The sequence below is a fragment of the Rhinopithecus roxellana genome, chromosome 12 (assembly GCF_007565055.1).
Source record: "Rhinopithecus roxellana isolate Shanxi Qingling chromosome 12, ASM756505v1, whole genome shotgun sequence".
NCBI classification, from domain to species: Eukaryota; Metazoa; Chordata; class Mammalia; order Primates; family Cercopithecidae; genus Rhinopithecus; species Rhinopithecus roxellana.
Genome location: NC_044560.1, coordinates 122,560,248 through 122,582,355, shown reverse-complemented (window position 1 = coordinate 122,582,355; position 22,108 = coordinate 122,560,248). Strand labels below are relative to the sequence as shown.

Sequence of the window (22,108 nt, the reverse complement as noted above, 5' to 3'; positions counted from 1 at the left end):
TGCAGACTCAGAAAACGATTCGAGAAAACAGTAGAGAAGCACCGTGCCAGGTGTTCGGCGCGTCTCTCCTTGACACTGAGATCCGCGGCCTTCCCGGGACACCACAAGAATCAAGAGTGCAAGCGGAATGGAAAGGACGAGCCAGCCGGCCCCAGTAGGCAGGAGCAGAGGCTTGCAGCCAGGCCGTTGGTCCGCGGGGAAGCAAGCGCAAGCCCTGGGCCCCAGCAGTGGGCACTGAGAGGCCGCCGCTGCACCGCCACCGGCTAGCGGAAGAACCTCGCGCACGCGCAGTGAAAACCCAGGGGGCCGCAAAGCGTCAGAAGTCCCTCCACCCGGCCAGGCTTCGCCTCCCGTCGTGGGGGCACTGCACGGCCCACTCACTCCCGCCTCGTCACCCCCGCCAGGTTTCCCCCGCCCTTTCCGGCCGGGGCTGGTCCCGATTGCGCGCGCAGGGCCTGAGCGGGCGTCGGAGGGAAGGGGAAGCGGCGGGTAAGGAGATCCTGCGTCCGGGCGCGTCTCTGACTGGGTTGGGAACTTCCTGTTATACTCTCTCCGGCTTTCCGGACCCCAGAGGACTAGAGAGAGAAACCTCTAGAAATGTGTATTTCCTTGCCTTTCCTCTGGCCGCCGCAGGCCTTCCTCCGACAGTCTAAGTGTCGCCCTCTCCAGACCTTCTTGTCCGGACCGGTCCTGCCTCCCCCGCCCCAACTGGGGAATCCTGAGGCTGTGTCCCCAGTCCCTCTGTTGTCGCTTCGTTTGTCTGAGATCCCTTCCCTGACCTTTAGGTAGCGCAGGAACGATTATTAGCTTTTAGTGTAGCAGCAGTTTAGGACTAGCTCTCTAGGTTGGGCCCCCAACTCAAGCACAAAGAACCACGGGTGTTTTGACGCTTGTTCCGGGGGTTCTTTCTGACACCCCTTTGTTGAAGCAGTTTCCTCATGTTCTCAGCAGTGAATTCAAAGCTAGCAAACATAGGTCCCGCTTTAGTTCCTCTGGGCAATTCTACCGTTTCCTAGTATTTTTGAGACAGTCTCGCCCGGTCGCCTAGGCTGGAGTGCAGTGGTGAGATCACAACTCACTGCAGCCTCGAATTCTCAGGCTCTAGCGATCCTCTAACCTCAGCCTCCTGAGTAGCCGGAAGTACAGGCGTGCCCCATCACACACAGCTAATGTTTAAAAACTTTTTGGGGGAGGCCTCACTATGTTCCCCAGGCTGGTCTTGAACTCCAGGACTCAAGCGATCCTCCCGCCAGGGCATCCGAAAGTGCTGGGATTACAGGTATGTGCCGCCTTGCCCAGCCAATAATCTGCTTTTCAGATTTGGGGCACATCAGGCATGTCCCTTATATCCCTATGCAATGTCACAGAATTGCGCTCTTTTCCTTTGGAAATATAGTCACTCCACATGCCACCTTTTGGGATGACGTTCCTACTCCACTGACAGTGGGATAGTATCAGCAGTTACTGAGAAGCATGGTAACAGACTAGTATTTCTATTGTTTGCCACCCGAATGGATATTCAGTCAACTCTTTCTTGTAGCAGGAGGCAGCATTTTAGCTCAGTGGCTGTGCTTGATGCCTTGAGGGGACAGAGGAAGTACCTTGTATTTAAACCACTAGGGGTTCAAAATGTGCTGACAGAGAGAAATGTAAAACAGAAAAGGCCTGACAGTCATGTCATGTTGATAATGTTTCCAGGTCACATTTCTGTGTAGGGCCAAATACATGCTTTCTCCTCCCCACCCCCCCGCCCCTTTTTTTTTGTTTTTGAGACAGAGTCTCTCTGTTGCCCAGGCTAGAGTGCAATGGCTGGATCTCCATTCACTGCAACATCTGCCTCCCTGGTTCAAGCTATTCTCTTGCCTAAGCCTCCCGAGTCACTGGGATTACAGGCGCCCACCACCATGCCTGAGTAATTTTTTGCATTTTTTAGTAGAGATGGGGTCCCCGTGTTGGCCAGGCTGGTCCTGAGTGCCTGACCTCTGGTGATCCATCCGCCTCAGCCTTCCAAAGTTCTGGGATTAAAGGCATGAGCCACCGCTTTTTTTTTTTTTTTTTTTTGAGACAGGGTCTTGCTCGGTCATCCAGGCTAGAGTGCAGTGCTGCCATCTCAGCTCACTGCAGCCTCAACTTCCCTGGCTCAGGTGGTCCTCCCACCTCAGCCTCCCCCTAAGTAGCTGGGACTACAGGCCTGTGCTATCATGCCTGGCTAATTTTTTTTTTTTGTATTTTTAGTAGAGACAGGGTTTAGCCATGTTGCCCAGGCTGGTCTCAAACTCCTGGACTGAAGCGATCCGCCTGCCTCAGCCTCCTAAAGATCTGGGCTTACAGGTATGAGCCACTGTGCCCAGCCCCTCCCCCCCCCCTTTTTTTTGAGACAGAGACAGATTCTTGCTCTGTCACCCAGGCTGGAGTGCAGTGGCACCATCTCGGCTCACTGCAACCTCTGCCACCTGTGTTCAAGCGATTCTCCTGCCTCAGCCTCCTGAGTAGCTGGGACTACAGGCACCTGCCATTGCGCCCGGCTAATTTTTGTATTTTTAATAGAGACAGGGTTTCACCGTGTTAGCCAGGATGGTCTCGATTTCCTGACCTCGTGATCCACCCGCCTCGGCCTCCCAAAGTGCTGGGATTACAGGCCCAGCCCAACCCCCGCGCCCGGCCCTCGCCCTCTTTAAAAAATTTATTTTTCCCCCCAATTTGGGTGACAGAGTGAGACCCTGTCCCCAAAAATATTTTTTAAATTGACACATAATGATTGTTTTATATTTACATTTATGGGGTAAAATGTGATATTTTGATACATGTATATAATGTGTAATGATCAAATCAGGGTAATTAGCATATTCATCACCTCAAACACTGCTTGCTTTTATATGCTAGTTATATGTGATATGTTGATATTCTGTAGATGGTGATATGAAGCTTTAGCAGCTACTTTTGAACCTCTCAATCAAATTTCTCAATAAGTTAATTCCTAGGAAGTCATGATAATCAGCCTTGTTATTTTGACTTTGATGCGTTTAAATGCTATAAATGTAACCATTTTTTTTTTTTTTTTTTTTTTTTTGAGGCGGAGTCTCGCTCTGTCGCCCGGACTGGAGTGCAGTGGCCAGATCTCAGCTCACTGCAAGCTCCGCCTCCCGAGTTTACGCCATTCTCCTGCCTCAGCCTCCCGAGTAGCTGGGACTACAGGCGCCCGCCACTTCGCCCGGCTAGTTTTTGTATTTTTAGTAGAGACGGGGTTTCACCGTGTTAGCCAGGATGGTCTCGATCTCCTGACCTGGTGATCCGCCCGTCTCGGCCTCCCAAAGTGCTGGGATTACAGGCTTGAGCCACCGCGCCCGGCCACCATTTTTTTCTAACATCAGCACACACTATAAGTCTTATTACCTATTGATACCTAAATTACAAAATCTTAGTCATCTTAAATTTCCCTGTGCTATTCCATATGTTATATTACAGGATCTCATGGTTTGTTTATTTATTTATTTATTTTGAGACAGAGTCTTGCTCTGTCACCCAGGCTGAAGGGTAGATCTCAGCTCACTGTAGCCTCTATCTCCTGGGCTCAGGCGATTCTTATGCCTCAGCCTCCCAAGTAGCTGGGATTATAACCCTGCTCCACCACGCCTGGCTAATTTTTAAATTTTTAGCAGAGACGGGATTTTGTCACATTGCCCAGGTTGGTCTCGAACTCCTGGATTCAAGTGATCCCCACGCTTCGGCATCCCAATGTGCTGGGATTACAGGCGCAAGCCACTGTGCCCAGCAGTTTTTTTTTGTTTTTTTTTTTTTTTTTTTGAGATGGCGTCTTGCTCTGTCGCCCAGGCTGGAGTGCAGTGGCCGGATCTTAGCTCACTGCAAGCTCCGCCTCCTGGGTTCACACCATTCTCCTGCCTCAGCCTCCCGAGTAGCTGGGACTACAGGCGCCCACCACCTCACCTGGCTAGTTTTTTGCATTTTTTAGTAGAGACGGGGTTTCATCATGTTAGCCAGGATGGTCTCGATCTCCTGACCTCGTGATCCGCCCGTCTCAGCCTCCCAAAGTGCTGGGATTACAGGCTTGAGCCAAGTTTCTTTATTTAAAAAGTAATTTAGGAAGGGTGCAGTGGCCTAATAATTCCTGTGGAGTGATATGGTGGAACAGTCCTGGATTTAGAGTAAGAAGGCCTGGATTCAGATACTGAGACTGTCATACTAACATTGTATCCTTGAGGAAACTTGGAGCTTCAATTTCCCTTTCTCTCATTTTAGATAAGATTATCTTTTCTTCTCACCTCTTAATTGTTGTGAGAATTACCATTGACATAATATGTGGAGAAGCTAAAAGTTAAAAAATCCAACCTAAGCTATTGTTATTTCTTCTTGTTCTCATTCATTTCACAAACATTGGAAACCTAACATATGTTATATACTGGTGCTATAGCTATGAAAGATAGTACCTGCACTTAAAGGGCTGTCTTTCAAGGAGCTTTCAGGGTGTGTGTGTGTGTGTGTGTGCACACGCACAGGTGCACGCGCATGCACTAGGAGTAGGGTGGTAGGGTGGTAGGGTATTTGGTAAGGTAGACCTGTGCTATAGAATGTAAACCAATAAGCTTAGGGTGAGCAACAAACTTAGGTGAGTTTGGGACCATATTTCCACAGTTCCAGAGGAGGAACGGGGAAAGGTTCCTGGAGGAAGTTATATTTGAACAGTCTTGAATTATGACAAGAATCCCGAAGGGCTTTGTGTGCTACAGGAAGTGTATACGTTGAAGGATTTTAAGCAGTTAGGCTGATCACAACTGGTTTTTGAAAGTTCCTGTTGTCTGTGATGTATGCTTTGTTAACTTTCTTCTTTGTGCTTTATTATTATTTTTTTTACTACATCAAGAAGTGTCCTCTCCTCATACCTTAATATTAACTCTATCCTCTTCTAGTGCAGGTCCCATTTCTTGTGTGAAGCATTCTCCAATTATTTTAGCCTCCCTACTTATCTCGTTCTCTGAAACCATATTAGAAATATTAATAGTAACACACTTTAGTCCTTAACTGTTTTATGTTTATGTCCTTAAGTAGATTTTAAGTATAGAGAATGTTTCTTATGTGTGAATAGAAAGCATGTTAAAAAAAATTGTTGCTTGATCTCTTTGTATTTTGTTTTTCAGGGTAGTAACAGATTATGGACAACAGTCCTTTTTAATTAATGTATCGTCATCATGGCTAATGAGGGCTGTCCCAAGGCTGCTGATAGTCCTTTTTCATCAGATAAACATGCCCAGCTCATCTTGGCCCAAATCAATAAGATGAGAAATGGACAGCATTTCTGTGATGTGCAGCTGCAAGTTGGAAAGGAAACTTTTAAAGCTCATCGGCTGGTTTTGGCTGCCAGCAGTCCTTACTTCGCAGCTTTGTTCACTGGAGGAATGAAAGAGTCCTCAAAAGATGTTGTACCAATTCTAGGAATTGAAGCAGGAATCTTTCAGATACTTCTAGATTTCATTTACACAGGTATGTTACATGAGCCTGTTGCTTTGACTGAAGAATGATTCAATCACTCATGCACTAACGTGGAAAAATAAATTGATCTAACTTTTTAATTACTCTAGAAGGTAATTTAGCAACATGTTATTACATGACTGAAAATTTTGTATCTTTTGACCCGGTACTCCTTTTCTGGGAATCTGAAGCAATTAATTAGTGATGCAGGCACATATTTACAAACCAGGATTTTATTGTAACATTATTATTATTATTTGATTTTTTTTTCGAGATGGGGGTCTCTCTCTGTCACCCAGGTTGGAGTGCAGTGGGGCAATCTTGGCTCACTGCAACCTCTGCCTCCCAGATTCAAGTGATTCTCCTGCCTAAGCCTCCCGAGTAGCTGGGACACAGACGCATGCCACCACGCCTGGCTAATTTTTTTTTTTTTTAATTTTTGGTAGAGACGGGGTTTCACCGTGCTAGCCAGGATTGTCTCGATCTCCTGACCTCGTGATCTGCCCACCTTGGCCTCCCAAAGTGCTGGGATTATAGGCGCGAGCCACCGCACCTGGCCTGTGACTTTATTTATAGCAGTATGTAATTGAATAAACTCTTGTCTCAGTAAGTTTTATGGCTAAATAAATTATGATACATATATAGATCTCACAAATGAGATCTAACAAATCTTAAAATATATGTATACTATTATGGAGGAATGTTTATCATATATAAAATTTTAAAAATCAGAATATAAGTAAACCCCTATTTTGTTTTAAACAAAACCCAAAAAACTTATGTGTATTTACATGTGAGAAAGTGACCAGAATGTTTGATAACATTTTGGTAATTTGTTATTATATTAGGTAATTTTATATGTTATAACATTAGGTAATTTTTTTCCACAAAGTGTTTATAATCAGCATATGTTATTTTACTCAAAACTATTTCTTAAATGTTTTTGAGGAGTTTTAATAACATTAGAGAATGTACTAGGCCGGGCGCGGTGGCTCAAGCCTGTAATCCCAGCACTTTGGGAGGCCGAGACGGGCGGATCATGAGGTCAGGAGATCGAGACCATCCTGGCTAACATGGTGAAACCCTGTCTCTACTAAAAAATACAAAAAACTAGCCGGGCGAGTTGGCGGGCGCCTGTAGTCCCAGCTACTCTGGAGGCTGAGGCAGGAGAATGGCGTGAACCCGGGAGGCGGAGCTTGCAGTGAACTGAGATCCCGCCACTGCACTCCAGCCTGGGCGACAGAGCGAGACTGCGTCTCAAAAAAAAAAAAAGAGAGAATGTACACAAGAGCACAGTGGTTCATGCCTGTAAACCCAGCACTTCAGGAGGCCATTATAAGAGGACTGCTTGAGGCCAGGAGTTCATGAATAGGCAGGACAACATAGCAAGACCCCATTTCTTAAAAAAAAATTTGTTTGAGACAGGGTCTCTCTCTGTTGTCCTGGCTGGAGTGCAGTCGTGCACTCACACCTCAATGCAGTCTTGATCTTCTGGGTTAAAGCAGTGCTACCATCTCACCATCCTGCATAGCTGTGACTACAGGTATGTGCCACCATGCCTGACTAATGTAAAACAAATTTTTTTGTAGAGACAGGGTCTCACTATGTTACCCAGGCTAAAAAAATTTTTTTTTTTTTTTTTTTTGAGACAGAGTCTCGCTCTATCGCCAGGCTGGAGTATAGTGGCGTGATCTCGGCTCACTGCAGCCTCCGCCTCCCAGGTTCAAGCAATTCTCCTGCTTCAGCCTCCTGACTAGCTGGGACTACAGGCATGCGCCACCACACCCAGCTAATTTTTATATTTTTAGTAGAGACCGGGTTTCATCATGTTGGCCAGGATGGTCTCGATCTCTTGACCTCGTGATCCACCTGCCTCGGCCTCCCAAAGTACTGGGATTACAGGCGTGAGCCACTGCGCTCAGCCAAAATTTTTTTTTTTTTAATTAGCTGGGTGTGGTTGCTTGTGCCTTTAGTCCCAGCTAACGGGAGGCTGATGTGGGAGGATCCAGGAGTTTGAGGCTGTAGTGAGCTATGATCAAGCTGCTATACCCTGGACTGGGAGACAGAGTGAGGCCCCATCTCTAAATAAATAAAATAAAACAACTGGGATGATGAGGAGGGGAGTAGGGGAGGGGGAAAGAAAGAGAAGGCACACCAAAACGATGTATAGTCTTATATGATATGCAACAAATATGCATAGAAAAAAGATTTGAAAGGCTGAGGTAGGATGATCACTTGAGCCCAGGATGCTGAGGCTTCAATGAGTGATGATCATTCTACTGCACTCCAGCCTGGGCAACAGGACAAGACTCTGTCTCAAAAAAAAAAGAGAGAAAATATATATGAGGAGACACTACAGTGTTAACACAATGTGTGTCTGTGTATGGAAAAATACGTTTTTCATTTTAGTTTTTCTGTCTTAAAGTTCTTTTTCCACAGTGAATATATATTACTCTTTGTGTGTGTGTGTGTGTGTGTATGACAGAGTTTCACTTTGTCACCCAGGTTGGAGTACAGTGGCACAATCTTGGCTCATTGCAACCTCTGCCTCCCAGCTTCAAGCGATTCTCCTGCTTCAGCCTCCCAAGTAGCTGGGATTATAGGCTTGCACTAACATGCCCAGTTAATTTTTGTATTTTTTTTTTTTTTTTAGTAGAGATGGGTTTTCACCATGTTGGCCAGGCTGATCTCGAGCTCCTGACCTCAAGTGATCCGCCCACCTCAGCCTCCTAAAGTGCTGGGATTACAGGCGAGAGCCACTGTGCCCAGCCTCTTTTATTTTTTATTTTGTGAGACAGAGTCTTGCTTTGTCACCTACACTGGAATGTAGTGGCAAGATCATTGCAGCCTTCACCTCCTGAGCTCATCAAGCTATCCTCTCACCTCAGCCTCCTGAGTACCTGTAGGACCACAACACACACCATCATGCCAGGGTAATTAAAATAATTTTTTTTTGTAGAGATTATGTCTGCCTATGTTGCCCAGACTGGTCTCAAACTCCTAGGCTCAAGCAGTCCTCCCACTTCAGCCTTTCTAGTAGCTGAAACTACAGGTGCACACGCTGCCACACCTGGCTAATTTTTTTTTTTTGAGGCGGAGTCGTGCTGGGCTTAGTGGTGCGCACCTGTAGTCTCAGCTACTCAGGAGGCTGAGCCAGGAGCATTGATTGAACCTAGAAGGCAGAGGTTGCAGTGAACAGAGACCATGCCACTGCACTCCAGCCTGGGCAACAGAGCAAGACCTTGTCTCAAAAAACAAACAAACGAACAAAAAAGGCTGGGTGTGGTTGCTCACGCCTGTAATCCCAGCACTTTGGGAGGCTGAGGTGGGTGGATCACCTGATCCAGCACTGGGGAGAGTAAGACAAGGTCTCTAAATGCCATACAATGTTCATTTTTTGTTTGTGTTTGTTTTGAGACAGGGTGTCGTTCTGTTGTCCAGGCTGGAGTGCAGTGTCGCAATCTTGGCCCACTGCAACCTCTGCCTCCCATGCTCAGGTGAGCCTCTCACCTCAGCCTCCCGAGTAGCTGGTACTACAGACACTCACCACCATGATTGGCTAATTTTCTGTATTTTTTTGTAGAGACAGAGTTTCACCACGTTGCCCAGGTTGATCTTAAACTCCTGGGCTCAAGCAATCCACCCACCTCAGCCTCCCAAAGTGCTGGGATTACAGGCGTGAGCCACCACACCCAGCACAATGCTAGTTTTTAATATTAGGAATAACCAAGAATCTATAACATAAGAGAAACTATTATTATTATTATTATTTTTTTTTTTTTTTGAGACGGAGTCTCACTCTGTGGCCCAGGCTGGAGTGCAGTGGCCGGATCTCAGCTCACTGCAAGCTCCGCCTCCCGGGTTTACGCCATTCTCCTGACTCAGCCTCCCGAGTAGCTAGGACTACAGGCGCCCGCCACCTCACCCGGCTAGTTTTTTGTATTTTTTAGTAGAGACGGAGTTTCACCGTGTTAGCCAGGATGGTCTTGATCTCCTGACCTCGTGATCCGCCCGTCTCGGCCTCCCAAAGTGCTGGGATTACAGGCTTGAGCCACTGCGCCCGGCCAAGAGAAACTATTAAATACTCAAACTATGTATACCACTTTCTTTTCCAAGGGCTTCACTTTCTTTTTTAAATTTTTTTATTTTTTTTCGAGACAGAGTCTCACTATGTCGACCAGGATGGAGTACAGTGGTGCATTCTTGGCCCATTACAACCAACACCTCCCAGGTTCAAGTGATTCTCCTGCCTCAGCCTCCCAAGTAGCCAGGATTACAAGTGTGCACCACCACAACTGGCTAATTTTTGTATTTTTAGCAGAGACGAGGTTTCGCCATGTTGGTCAGGCTGGTCTCAACCTCCTGGCCTCAGGAAATGTTTGTTACATGCATATAACCTTATGTTAAAAGCATAGACTTTTGTTGTTGTTGCTGTTGTTGTTTGATTTTTTTTCTTTCCAACTTTTAGGTTCAAGAGGTACGTGTGTGGGTTTGTTGCATGGGTAAATTACGTGTCTTGGGGGCTTGGTATGTAGATAATTTTGTCCCCCAGATAATCAGTATAATACCTGATACATAGTTTTTCAATCCTTACCCTCCTCCTACCCTCCACTCTCAAGTAAACCCCAATGTGTATCCATGCCTTCTTGGTGTCCATGTGTATGCAATGTTGAGCTCCCATTTATAAGTGAGAACATATGATATTTGGTTTTCTGTTCTTGTGTTAATTTGCTTAGAATCATGGCCTCCAGCTCCATGTGTGTTGCTGTAAAGCACATGATTTCCTTCTTTTTTATGGCAAAAGCATGGACTTTGATGTCAACCCCTACCTTGCAACTTGCTTTACCTTACAACTTGTGGACAAGTTACTTAAACTTTGATTCTGTTTCCTTAATATGAAAATAAGAAAAATAATATCTACCACATGGGAGTATAATAAGGGTTAAATTAACATATAAAGCAATTAATGCTGCACCTGGTTCATTGTAAGTTTTTCATAAATGTGTTAGGTAGCGTTATCGTTTAAGTTTTGTGCTCTTTGCACAAATCCTTGATTGCCTTTTTAAGTGTCTGTCTACTCTGCAAGCATCAGTGAAATCAAGTGTAATACTTTTTGAATATGGTAAGCCAATGTGTGTTTTTACTTTATTGGCCATTTTGTCTTCCTACTTCTCTAGGTATTGTGAACATAGGTGTGAATAATGTTCAGGAGTTGATTGTTGCAGCAGACATGCTACAGTTGACTGAAGTTGTTCATCTTTGCTGTGAATTTCTGAAAGGACAAATTGATCCACTGAACTGCATTGGAATCTTTCAGTTCTCTGAGCAAATTGCCTGCCATGATCTCTTGGAATTCTCAGAAAACTACATTCATGTCCATTTCTTAGAGGTTCATAGTGGAGAAGAGTTCCTGGCACTTACAAAAGATCAGCTGATCAAAATTTTGCGAAGTGAAGAGCTTAGCATTGAGGATGAATACCAGGTCTTCTTAGCTGCAATGCAATGGATTCTGAAAGATTTGGGAAAAAGAAGAAAACATGTGGTAGAAGTGCTAGACCCAATTCGATTCCCTTTATTACCGCCTCAGAGACTTTTCAAGTATATAGAAGGTAACTTTTTTGCTATATATCAAATTAGTTGATTAATTATCCAGTGATGTGTTCTCTGAAATGTGGGAGAGTGTTTTCATTTTTTGGTTCAGTAACAGACATTTATTGAATGATTACTCTTTTTTTTTTCTTTTTAAAAATGTATTGAATGATTATGTAACATACAACTTTTGTGTTTTGTGGGTGGGCAGTAGTATTTTAATATTTCTACCTATTTTTATCAAAATCTTTCTTGAGATTGATTACTAAGGCAGATTAGTGTTATAGATAAAAATTACTGACAGAGCGACTAACATAACAACTGCTGTTGACAGAACCAGTTGTTTCAGTGTAAGATTTCCTCTTGCTACTCTGAAAAATTAAGCAAAACCTAATACTTGGAGAAAATGCATACATTAAAAATAAAAAAACTCAATGAATCCTATAAGTCCCTTCATTATAAAATAAATTTGGTGTTGATATACTATTATAGCTTCTGAGTAGCCTTTGAATCATCTTTAGATTCTAAACTTAATTCTGAAAATATGTTTTACCATAGTATAAAATAGTTTGTATCTTTTTGTTAGAAAAACGATGTTTAAATTTATTTCTAAAAATTTACTTTAGGCCAGGTGCAGTGGTTCATGCCTGTAATTCTAGCACTTTAGGAGGCCAAGGCAGGCAAATCGCTTTAGCCCAGGAATTCAAGACCAGCCTGGGCAACATGGTGAAACCCTGTCTCTACAAAAAAAAGGCAAAAAATTAGCCCAGCATGGTGGCATGCACTTGTAGTCCCTGCTACCTGGAAGGCTGAGGTGGGAGGATCACCTGAGCCCAGGAGGTCAAGGCTACAGTGAGCCAGGATTGTGCCACTGCTGTCCAGCTATTTCCTGTCTATTTTTGAGACAGGTCTCACCCTGTCATCCAGGATGGAGTGCAGTGGCGCAATCCTGCCCCACTGCAAACTCTGCCTCCTGAGCTCAAGTGGTACTCCCACATGAACCTCCTGCGTAGCTGGAACTATAGGCACATGCCACCACACCCGGCTAATTTTTGTATTTTTTGTAGCAGCGAGGTTTTCATTCACCATGCTGGCCAGGCTCAAGTGATCCACCCGACTTAGCCAGAGTACTGGGATTACAGGTGTGAGCCACCACATCCGGCCTGGAAATTCTTATACATGGGGGGATACTGTGACGCATATATATTTTTTAGTTGCTGTTCTGCTTATATATGAAGCATATTTTTTAACAGCAGCCTTTTTTGTTTTTCATTAGTGAAGAAAATGCTTTCCTTAAAATAGTACCAATATTTGGTATTGCAGGAAACAAACACCATTGTTTGATGATGATTTTTTATTTAATGATTGTTAAAGGTGTCTTATCTTTATAGAAATGTGTTTTTCCAATGTTACTTAAAAATTGTTTAAAACATTGTCTTTTTAAATATTGCTTTAGGAGTATCCGATTTTAATCTTCGTGTTGCATTGCAAACACTTCTGAAAGAGTACTGTGAAGTATGCAAATCTCCCAAAGAGAACAAGTTTTGTAGTTTTCTGCAGACATCTAAGGTTCGACCTCGGAAGAAAGCAAGAAAGTACCTCTATGCAGTAGGTGAGAGCCCTTTAAAAAGTAATAGAAATTGGCCGGGCGCGGTGGCTCAAGCCTGTAATCCCAGCATTTTGGGAGGCCGAGACGGGCGGATCACGAGGTCAGGAGATCGAGACCATCCTGGCTAACATGGTGAAACCCCGTCTCTACTAAAAATACAAAAAACTAGCCGGGCGAGGTGGCGGGCGCCTGTAGTCCCAGCTACTCGGGAGGCTGAGGCAGGAGAATGGCGTGAACCCGGGAGGCGGAGCTTGCAGTGAGCCGAGATTGCGCCACTGCACTCCAGTCTGGGCGACAGAGCGAGACTCTGCCTCAATAAAAAAAAAAAAAAGTAGTAATAGAAATTATATTTGTGTTCCAGATCAAAACACTTTAATATATTGTTGTTTTTACTATACATGTTAGAATATGTGGGTGTATTGAAGAGGCATATTAAATTTCACATACAGGCTACAGATTTATAAACTGCATTTATGTATTATGATAAATATGTCTAAAAAGAAATAGCTATTCATTTGATATCTGTTATTCTGTGATCTAAACCTTTGAGTTTGTAGATTATCCAGTTATCAAATAAGTGACTAAAGAAGTACTGCTTTAAAAGTTAAAAATTTGAATTCTTGTGAAAAATAAAGAAAATAAATCTCAAGTTTTTAAACTATTCACAGTATCTTAGTCATTAGGAGTGATAGGAATCAATGATCTCCAAAGTGTGGTTATAAAGGATGATCCATAGGAATATCAGCGGAACATACTACAACTTCTTTTTTTTTTTTTTTTTTTTTTTTGAGGCGGAGCCTCACTCTGTCACCCAGGCTGAAGTGCAGTGGCATGATCACGGATCACTGCAACCTCCGCCTCCTGGGTTCAAGCGATTCTCCTGCCTCAGCCTCCTGAGTAGCTGGGACTACAGGCATGCGCCACCATGCCTAGCTAATTTTTGTATATATATATATTTTTTTTAAGTAGAGACAGGGTTTCACCATATTGGCCAGGTTGGTCTTGAACTCCTGACCTCATGATCTGCCTGCCTTGGCCTCTCGAAGTGCTGGGATTACAGGCGTGAGCCACCGTGCCCGGCCACATATTACAACTTCTTTTCATTTTTATTTCAAAAAGCATTAACTTAAATCTGGGTGTCATGGCTCATGGCCTGTAATCCCAGCACTTTGGAAGGCTGAGGTGGGAGGATTGTGTGAGGCCAGAAGTTCAAGACCAGCCTACGCAACATGATGAAACCTTGTCTTTACACAAAAATACAGAAATTACCCTGGTATGGTGGTGTGTGCCTGTAGTCCCAGCTACTTGGGAAGCTGAAGTGGGAGGATCACTTGAGCCCAGGAGGCAGAGGTTGCAGTGAGCAGAGATTGTACCCTGCACTCCATCCTGGGCAACCGAGCACTGGCTCAAAAAAAGAAAAAAAAAGCATTAAACTTTATTGGCATTTAAAATACATATAATATATAACATTGATACTTATATATAGTGAAGATCTATATACGTAATATAGTTTTTATGTAAGTACCTGATGTATGAGATAATTTATAATTTACACATATATAATTACAATTACATATGTGTATTAATATTTAAGTATAATGCTTTTGGGTGCTTCTTAAAATTTTTTTGCTGATTGGATGTATAGTCAAAACAAGGATTTCATCAGGAGGTTGATGGGGGAGGATTGAGGCTGCAGTAAGCTGTGATCACATCACTGCACTCCAGCCTGGGTGACAGAGTGAAACCCTGCCTCAAACACACACACACACACACACACACACACACAGAGCTTTCAACTCACTATTTTTAATTGAAAAAGACACTAATGAAAGTTATAATGTTATAATGAAACTTTCCTAACTTAACTTAAGCAGTGCCGAGATTTATATTTCATATAATATTCTATTTATAACCAAGACTAAGTGGTAAAACACTGAGGCTAACCGTCTTAATATTTAAGCCACAATCTTTCAGGAATTGGCAAATTTAAGAATATTACATTATATATAGAGGGAGAAAGTAAGCTCTAAACCATTTATTTCTTGTTATATAATAGTTATACTAAATGTTTAGCTGTAGAACACTAGATTTTCATTACTACCAGTTTTCTATTTAATAGTAAGGGATTTGCTATGTACTCCTTTTTCTTCTTTTGTTTAGGTGGATATACTCGGTTGCAGGGGGGTCGTTGGAGTGATAGCAGAGCCCTCAGCTGTGTGGAACGTTTTGACACCTTTAGCCAGTACTGGACCACTGTGTCTTCACTTCATCAGGCTCGAAGTGGGCTGGGAGTAACAGTTCTGGGAGGGATGGTCTACGCTATTGGAGGTAATAATAAAAATGTCTTATTTTCTTTATTAGTCTTGTTGGCTATATTCTAATATGCTTTATGATTTATATGTTGCTATGTGGTATACATATATCTAATTGTCCTCAATAAGTATTTACAGAAAGGATGGAAGGAAGGACAGGAGGAAGGAAGGCAGGGAGGGAGGGAGAGAGGGAGGGAGGGAGGGAAGGGGGAAGGGGGAAGGAGGAAGGGGAAAGGTGAAAGGGGGAAGGGAAAGGGGAAGGGGAAGGGCAAGATGGTGAATATTTCATATTGGATGAATACTGTGATTTATCACAAGCCAGAATACTTAGGTTTGGTTTTAATGAAAAGTGGTGGTGGGGTGTGGTGGCTCATACCTATAATCCCAGCACTTTTGGAAGCCAAGCCAGGAGGATCACTTGAGCCCAGGAGTCTGAGATCAGCCTGGGCAATATATTGAGACTTTATCTCTAAAAAAAATTAAAAATGAGCCAGATGTGTGGCACATTTCTGTAGTCCCAGCTACTTGGCAGGATGATGTGGGAAGATTACTTGAGCCCGGGAGGCAGTGGTTGCAGTGGGCCATGATCGTGCCACTGTACTCCAGCCTGGGTGACAGAGCAAGACCCTCTCTCAAAAAAGAAAAGAAAAGTTGTTCATAGAATATGGCACCTGCCTGGCGTAGTGGCTCACGCCTGTAATCCCAGCACTTTAGGAGGCCAAGACAGGCAGATCACCTAAGGTCAGGAGTTCAAGACCAGCCTGGCCAACATGGTGAAACCCTGTCCCTACTAAAAACACAAAAAAATTAGCTGGGCATGGTGGCGGGTGCCGGTAATCCCAGGTACTTAGGAGGCTGAGGCAGGAGAATCATTTGAACTCGGGAGGCGGAGGTTGCATGCAGTGAGCCGAGATGGTGCCATTGCACTCCAGCCTGGGCAACAAGAGCGAAACTCCGTCTCAAAAAAAAAAAAAAAAAGTGGCATCAAAATTTAGATCAATATTTATGATAGAATTTTTTTAAATTCTGAAAGCTACATTATGATTCATTTTTAATAAACCAAGCAGTATGGATACTGGGTACATAAAAACCAAGTCAACAAGATAGTAGGATATATTTCTTTTCGAAATCCTGGTGTTTTGTAAAACTACTTTTATGAATTACTAAATAATAAAGTAACTGGGACTATAGGCATACATCACCATGTGTGGCTCATTAAATATTTATTTATTTATTTGAGTTGGAGTTTTGCTCTTGTTGCCCAGGCTGGAGTGCAATGGCATGATCTCGGCTCACCGCAACCTCTGCCTCCCAGGTTCAAGCAATTCTCCTGCCTCAGCCTCTTCTGTAGCTGGAATTACAGGCATGCACCACCAAGCCCAGCTAATTTTGTATTTTTAGTAGAGACAGGGTTTCTTCATGTTGGTCAGGCTAGTGTCAAACTCCCGACCTCAGGTAATCCATCCGCCTTGGCCTCTCAAAGTGTTGGGATTACAGGCATGAGCCACTACACCTGGCCAATTTTTTTTTTTTTTTTTTTTTAGAGATGGGGGTCTCACTATGTTGCCCAGGCTGGTCTTGAACTCCAGAACTCAAGTGATTCCCCTGCCTCAGCCTCCCCCACTTTAAAGTGCTGGGATTATGGATGTGAGCCATGGCACCCAGCCTGTATATTAAAAAAATTATAATTATTTTATTTTTATTTTTATTTATTTATTTTTCATTGGGCCAGGTTTGGTGAGCCATCCCCACCCAAAAATTTTATAAATATTTTCTGATTATGGTGCTGTCAATTTAAATTATGGCGATATAGGAACTATTTTATTTTTGTCTTTACTTTGGAGGGTATATAACTCAGAACTATTTATTAAATCAAGAAATGACGTGCATCAGAAAATTCCATCAAATAAATTAGAATTTTAAGCAATAACTTCTTGTCTGCATAAAGAGCACAATTCTATATAGTCTTTGACTACAACTTTAATAATTCCTTGTATGTGTCTTTTGTCAATTATGCATAGGTTTATCACTTGAACTCTTCTGTTTAACCTAGGGTCAGAGGTCCATGTGTGACACTTGCATATGTATGTATTCCCTCCCCTGATACCACAGAAGTGCTTACAGTGGCTCTTCAAAACTGCTGTGACTTCGCTAGCTATTAATACGGTCAACATTGCTATCTTAAGATATTCCTCGGTGGCTCAAGCCTGTAATCCCAGCACTTTGGGAGGCCGAGACGGGCGGATCACGAGGTCAGGAGATTGAGACCATCCTGGCTAACACGGTGAAACCCCGTCTCTACTAAAAAACACAAAAAACTAGCAGGGCGTTGTGGCGGGCGCCTATAGTCCCAGCTACTCAGGGGGCTGAGGCAGGAGAATGGCGTGAACCTGGGAGGCGGAGCTTGCAGTGAGCTGAGATCCGGCCACTGCACTCCAGCCTGGGCGACAAGGTGAGACTCCGTCTCAAAAAAAAAAAAGAAAAGAAAAAAGATATTCCTTAATATATAAATTTTGAATACTTTGAAAATTATAAAAGTTATGTTTGTTGTAGAAAATTTTGCTAAAACAGAAGCATATGAAAAAGAAAATTTAAATTCTTTATGCCATAATCATACCACCCAGAATAATCACAGTTAACATTTTGGTTTAATTTCTTCCCAATACATACATATCTGGGTTCATATTCTAAATGTTGGGTTTTAAAAATTAAGATATAATTCACATACCAAAATTTAGATAATATAGTTTAGTGGTTTTTAGCATAGTCACAAAGTTGTACAATCCTCACCACTATCTCATTCCAGAACATTTCGTCACCCCAGAAAGAAACACTGTACCTGTCAGCAGTCACTCCCCATCTCTCCTCCTAAACCCTAGTGACCGCTCATCTACTTTATGTCTTTGTGTCTTGCCTATTCTGGACATTTCATATAAATGGAATCATATAATATTGTGTCTGACTTTTTTCAGTTAGCATGTCGTAACACCTATCAGTATTTCATTTCTTTTTGTGGCTGAATAATACTTCATCATGTCGAAATAATCGTATTTTGTTTGTTTATTCATTCTGTAGTTGATGGACATTTACATTGTTTCCACTTAATATTCAAATAAAAGTTTTTGTGTAGATAGAAGTTTGATTTCTTTTGGGTATATACTTAGGAGTAGAATTGTTAGGTTATATGGTAACTCTGTATTTAACTTTCTTTTTTTTTTTGAGACGGAGTCTTGCTCTGTCGCCCATGCTGGAATGCAGTGGTGCAATCTCGGCTCACTGCAACCTCCGCCTCCTGGGTTCACGCCATTCTCCTGCCTCAGCCTCCCAAGTAGCTGGGACTACAGGTGCCCACCACCACGCCCAGCTAATTTTTTTTGTATTTTTAGTAGATGGGATTTCACTGTGTTAGTCAGGATGGTCTTGATCTCCTGACCTCGTGATCCACCTGCCTTGGCCTCCCAAAGTGCTGAGATTACAGGTGTGAGCCACTGTGCCTGGAATTCTGTATTTAACTTTTTGAGATATATATTGTTATTAACTTTTTCTTTTTTTGCTTTTTACTTATGTAAAACACTTTATTTTATTTATTTATTTATTTGAGATGGAGCGCCCAGGCTGGAGTGTAGTGGCGTGATCTTGGCTCACTGCAAGCTCTGCCTCCCAGGTTCACATAATTCTCCTGCCTCAGCCTCCTGAGTAGCTGGGACTACAGGTACCCGCCACCACGCCTGGCTAATTTTTTTTGTATTTTTGGTAGAGACGGGATTTCACCATGTTAGCCAGGATGGTCTCGATCTCCTGACCTCGTGATCTGCCTGCCTCGGCCTCCCAAAGTGCTGGGATTACAGGCGTGAGCCACTGCGCCCGGCCTATTTATTTATTTTTTGAGATGGAATCTCGCTCTGTTGCCCAGGCTGGAGTGCAGTGGTGCGTTGTCGACTCACTGCAACCTCTGCCTCCTGGATTCAAGTGATGTCTCAGCCTCCCGAGTAGCTGGGATTACAGGCATGCGCCACCACGCCCAGCTAATTTTTGTATTTTTAGTAGAGATCGGGTTTCACCATGTTGGCCAGGCTGGTCTCAAACTCCTGAACTCAGGTGATCTGCCTGCCTTGGCCTCCCAAAGTGCTGGGATTACAGGGTGAGCCACCACACCCGGCCCTTTTATTTTTATTTTTATTTTTTGAAATGGAGTCTCACTCTGTCACCCAGGCTAGAGGGCAGTGGCACACAGCAACCTCCACCTCCCGGGTTCAAGTGATTCTCCTGCCTCAGCCTCCCAAGTAGTTGGAATTACAGGCATAGACCACCATGCCTGGCCAATTTTGTTGTTGTTTGTTTGTTTTTGTTTTTGTTTTGAGACAGAGTCTCGTTCTGTCGCCAGGCTGTAGTGCAGTGGTGCGATCTCCGCTCACTGCAACCTCTGCCTTTCAAGTTCAAGTGATTCTCCTGCCTCAGCCTCCTGAGTAGCTAGGATTACAGAAGCGCACCAACATGCCTGGCTAATTTTTCTATTTTTAGTAGAGACGGGGTTTCACCATGTTGGTCAGGCTGGTCAGGCTGGTCTAGAACTCCTGACCTCATGATCCACCCACCTTGGCCTCCCCAAGTGCTGGGATTACAGGCGTGAGGCACCGCGCCCAGCCAGATTTCTTCTTTCAAGAAGTAACTTTTTAGATCTTTAGTTCATTTAAAAAATTGTCTATTTTGTTGATTTGTAGGTGCATCAGGGTTCCCAAGACCACTCTCAGGTTTAGTGATTTGCTAAAAGGACTTACAAGATTTAGCATGTAATTGTATCCACAGCTAAGATTTATTATAGTGAAATGTACAAAACAAAATCAGCAAAAAGAAAAGGCACATGTGATGAAGTTTGGAAAGAACCAGTTGACAGCTTTCCAGAGTCCTCACTCAGTACAGTCACACATGACATGCTTAATTCCTCAGCAATTAGTAGTGACAACATGTGGGAAGTATTGTCTACCAGGGAAGCTCATTAGAGACATAGTGCCCAAGGTTTTTGCAGGCAGCTGATCACATAACCTCTTTCTTCCTAGCACATACCAAAATCCCAGACCCTCAAAAGAAAAGCGTATATTCAGCATAAATCACATTGTTTGTACAGTTCAAGCACAGTAAGCCACTCTTAACCATTTTGGGAAAATTTTGTATCAGTGGAGGGAGCTGTCAACCAGCCATATTCCCAGATTCCAGCAAAGGATCAACCTTCCAAGTAGGCCTTTCTTTTCTTTTCTTTTCTTTTTTTTTTTTTGAGACGGAGTCTCGTTCTGTCGCCCAGGCTGGAGTGCGGTGGCGCTGTCTCCGCTCACTGCAAGCTCCACCTCCTGGGTTCACGCCATTCTCCTGCCTCAGCCTCCCGAGTAGCTGGGACTACAGGCGCCCACCACTATGCCTGGCTAATTTTTTGTATTTTTGGTAGAGATGGGGTTTCACAGTGTTAGCCAGGATGGTCTCGATCTCCTGACCTTGTGATCTGCCCACCTCAGCCTCCCAAAGTGCTGGGATTACAGGCGTGAGCCGTCGTGCCTGGCCCCCAAATAGGCCTTTCTAAGGACAGGCATTTTTAGGCCTGCTATGTTAACTGTTTTCTGTACAATAGGAATTTTGTTTATATTCAGTATTCTAGGCCCTCATAAAGTCATATGTGCTATAAATATCTTCTCCTACTCTGCTGCTTCATCTTTTACTCTCTTTATGGGATCCTTTGATGAACAGATATTTTTAATTTTAGTGTAGTCAAATCTCTTATTTTTTTCCCTGTATGGTTAATGTTCTTGCATCTTATTTAAGACATCTTTCCCTACTCCAACATCATAAGGACCTATACCTTCATTGTTTTATACAGTTTTATAGTTTTTCCATTCACATTTATGTCAGTAATCTACCTGGAATTCAGTTTTTATGGATAATATGCAGTAAGGCATTAGTTTCATTTTCCTTCCGATGTATAATCCATTATCCTAGCATGAAAGATTGTTGTTTCCCCACTGCTCTGTAGTGCTAACTCTGTCTTCTATCAAGCAATCATATATGTATGTCTCTGTTCCTAGAATTTCTTTTCTGTTTCATTAGTCTCTGTCTATCCCTGTTTAAATTACTATGGCTTTGTTATATGTCTTGATATATGATGGGACTGTTTCTTCTTATTCTTTTCTGAGAATGCGTGGCTCTTCTAGGCTCTTTGTACTTCCATATAAATTTTAGAATCAGTTTGTCAAATCTGTTAAAAAATGGATTTTTTTGATTGGGAATACATTAAATCTATAAATCAATATGGGGATAACTATCATCTTTACATTGACTCTTTTTTTAAATAGGAAAATCTTCATGATACATTGACTCTTATAATTCATGAACATTATTCATTTCTTCATTTATTTAGATGTTCCATAATTTAAAACTTTAAGTAAAATTTATAAATGTTATCCATAGAGGCCTTGCATAATCTTTGGTTAGATTTGCTCCTAAATATCTTATTTAAAAATTCTAAATTAGCTGGACATGGTGGCACATGCTTATAGTTCTAGCTACTTGGGAGGCTGAGGCAGGAGGATCATTTGAGTCCAGGAGTTCAAAGCTTCAGTGAGCGATGATTGTGCCACTGCACTCTAGCCAGACTCTGTCTCTAAAAATAAATAAATAAATAAATATCAAAAAAAAGAAAATTTGGGTATCTTTTTAAAATTTTTTCATTTTTAGGCTGGGTGCAGTGGCTCATGCCTGTAATCCTAGCACTTTGGGAGGCCGAGGCGGGTGGATCACAAGGTCAAGAGATGGAGACCATCCTGGCTAACACGGTGAAACCCTGTCTCTACTAAAAATACAAAAAATTAGCCAGGCGAGGTGGCGGGCGCCTGTAGTCCCAGCTACTCGGGAGGCTGAGCAGGAGAATGGTGTGAACCCAGGAGGCGGAGCTTGCAGTGAGCCGAGATTGTACCACTGCACTCCAGCCTGGGCAACAGAGCGAGATTCCGTCTCAAAAAAAAAAATAAATAAAATTCATTTTCTGTTTGTTGTTAGAAAAGGATTACATTAAAACTCAAATTGTACTAGGGCCAGCCACCCAGACTACTATGTGAAAAAAAATATAGAG

At 43.0% G+C, this 22,108-nt stretch overlaps 1 protein-coding gene across 2 annotated transcripts in view; it reads left to right on the top strand.

Annotated features, from left to right (window-relative positions):
- Nucleotides 1–206: 206 nt before the first annotated feature.
- IPP (intracisternal A particle-promoted polypeptide) overlaps nt 207–22,108 on the top strand; it is a 41,675-nt gene continuing 19,773 nt past the window's right edge. The window contains exons 1-6 of one of the 2 annotated variants that reach the window (XM_030942552.1): nt 207–489; nt 1,099–1,279; nt 5,154–5,496; nt 10,662–11,093; nt 12,530–12,685; nt 14,843–15,010. In XM_030942552.1, coding sequence (XP_030798412.1) covers nt 5,205–5,496; nt 10,662–11,093; nt 12,530–12,685; nt 14,843–15,010 — 1,048 coding nt within the window. In that variant the 5' untranslated portion in view covers nt 207–489; nt 1,099–1,279; nt 5,154–5,204. The remainder of the gene's footprint in view (nt 490–1,098; nt 1,280–5,153; nt 5,497–10,661; nt 11,094–12,529; nt 12,686–14,842; nt 15,011–22,108) is intronic. The other variant, XM_010363045.2, reaches the window with a different exon arrangement.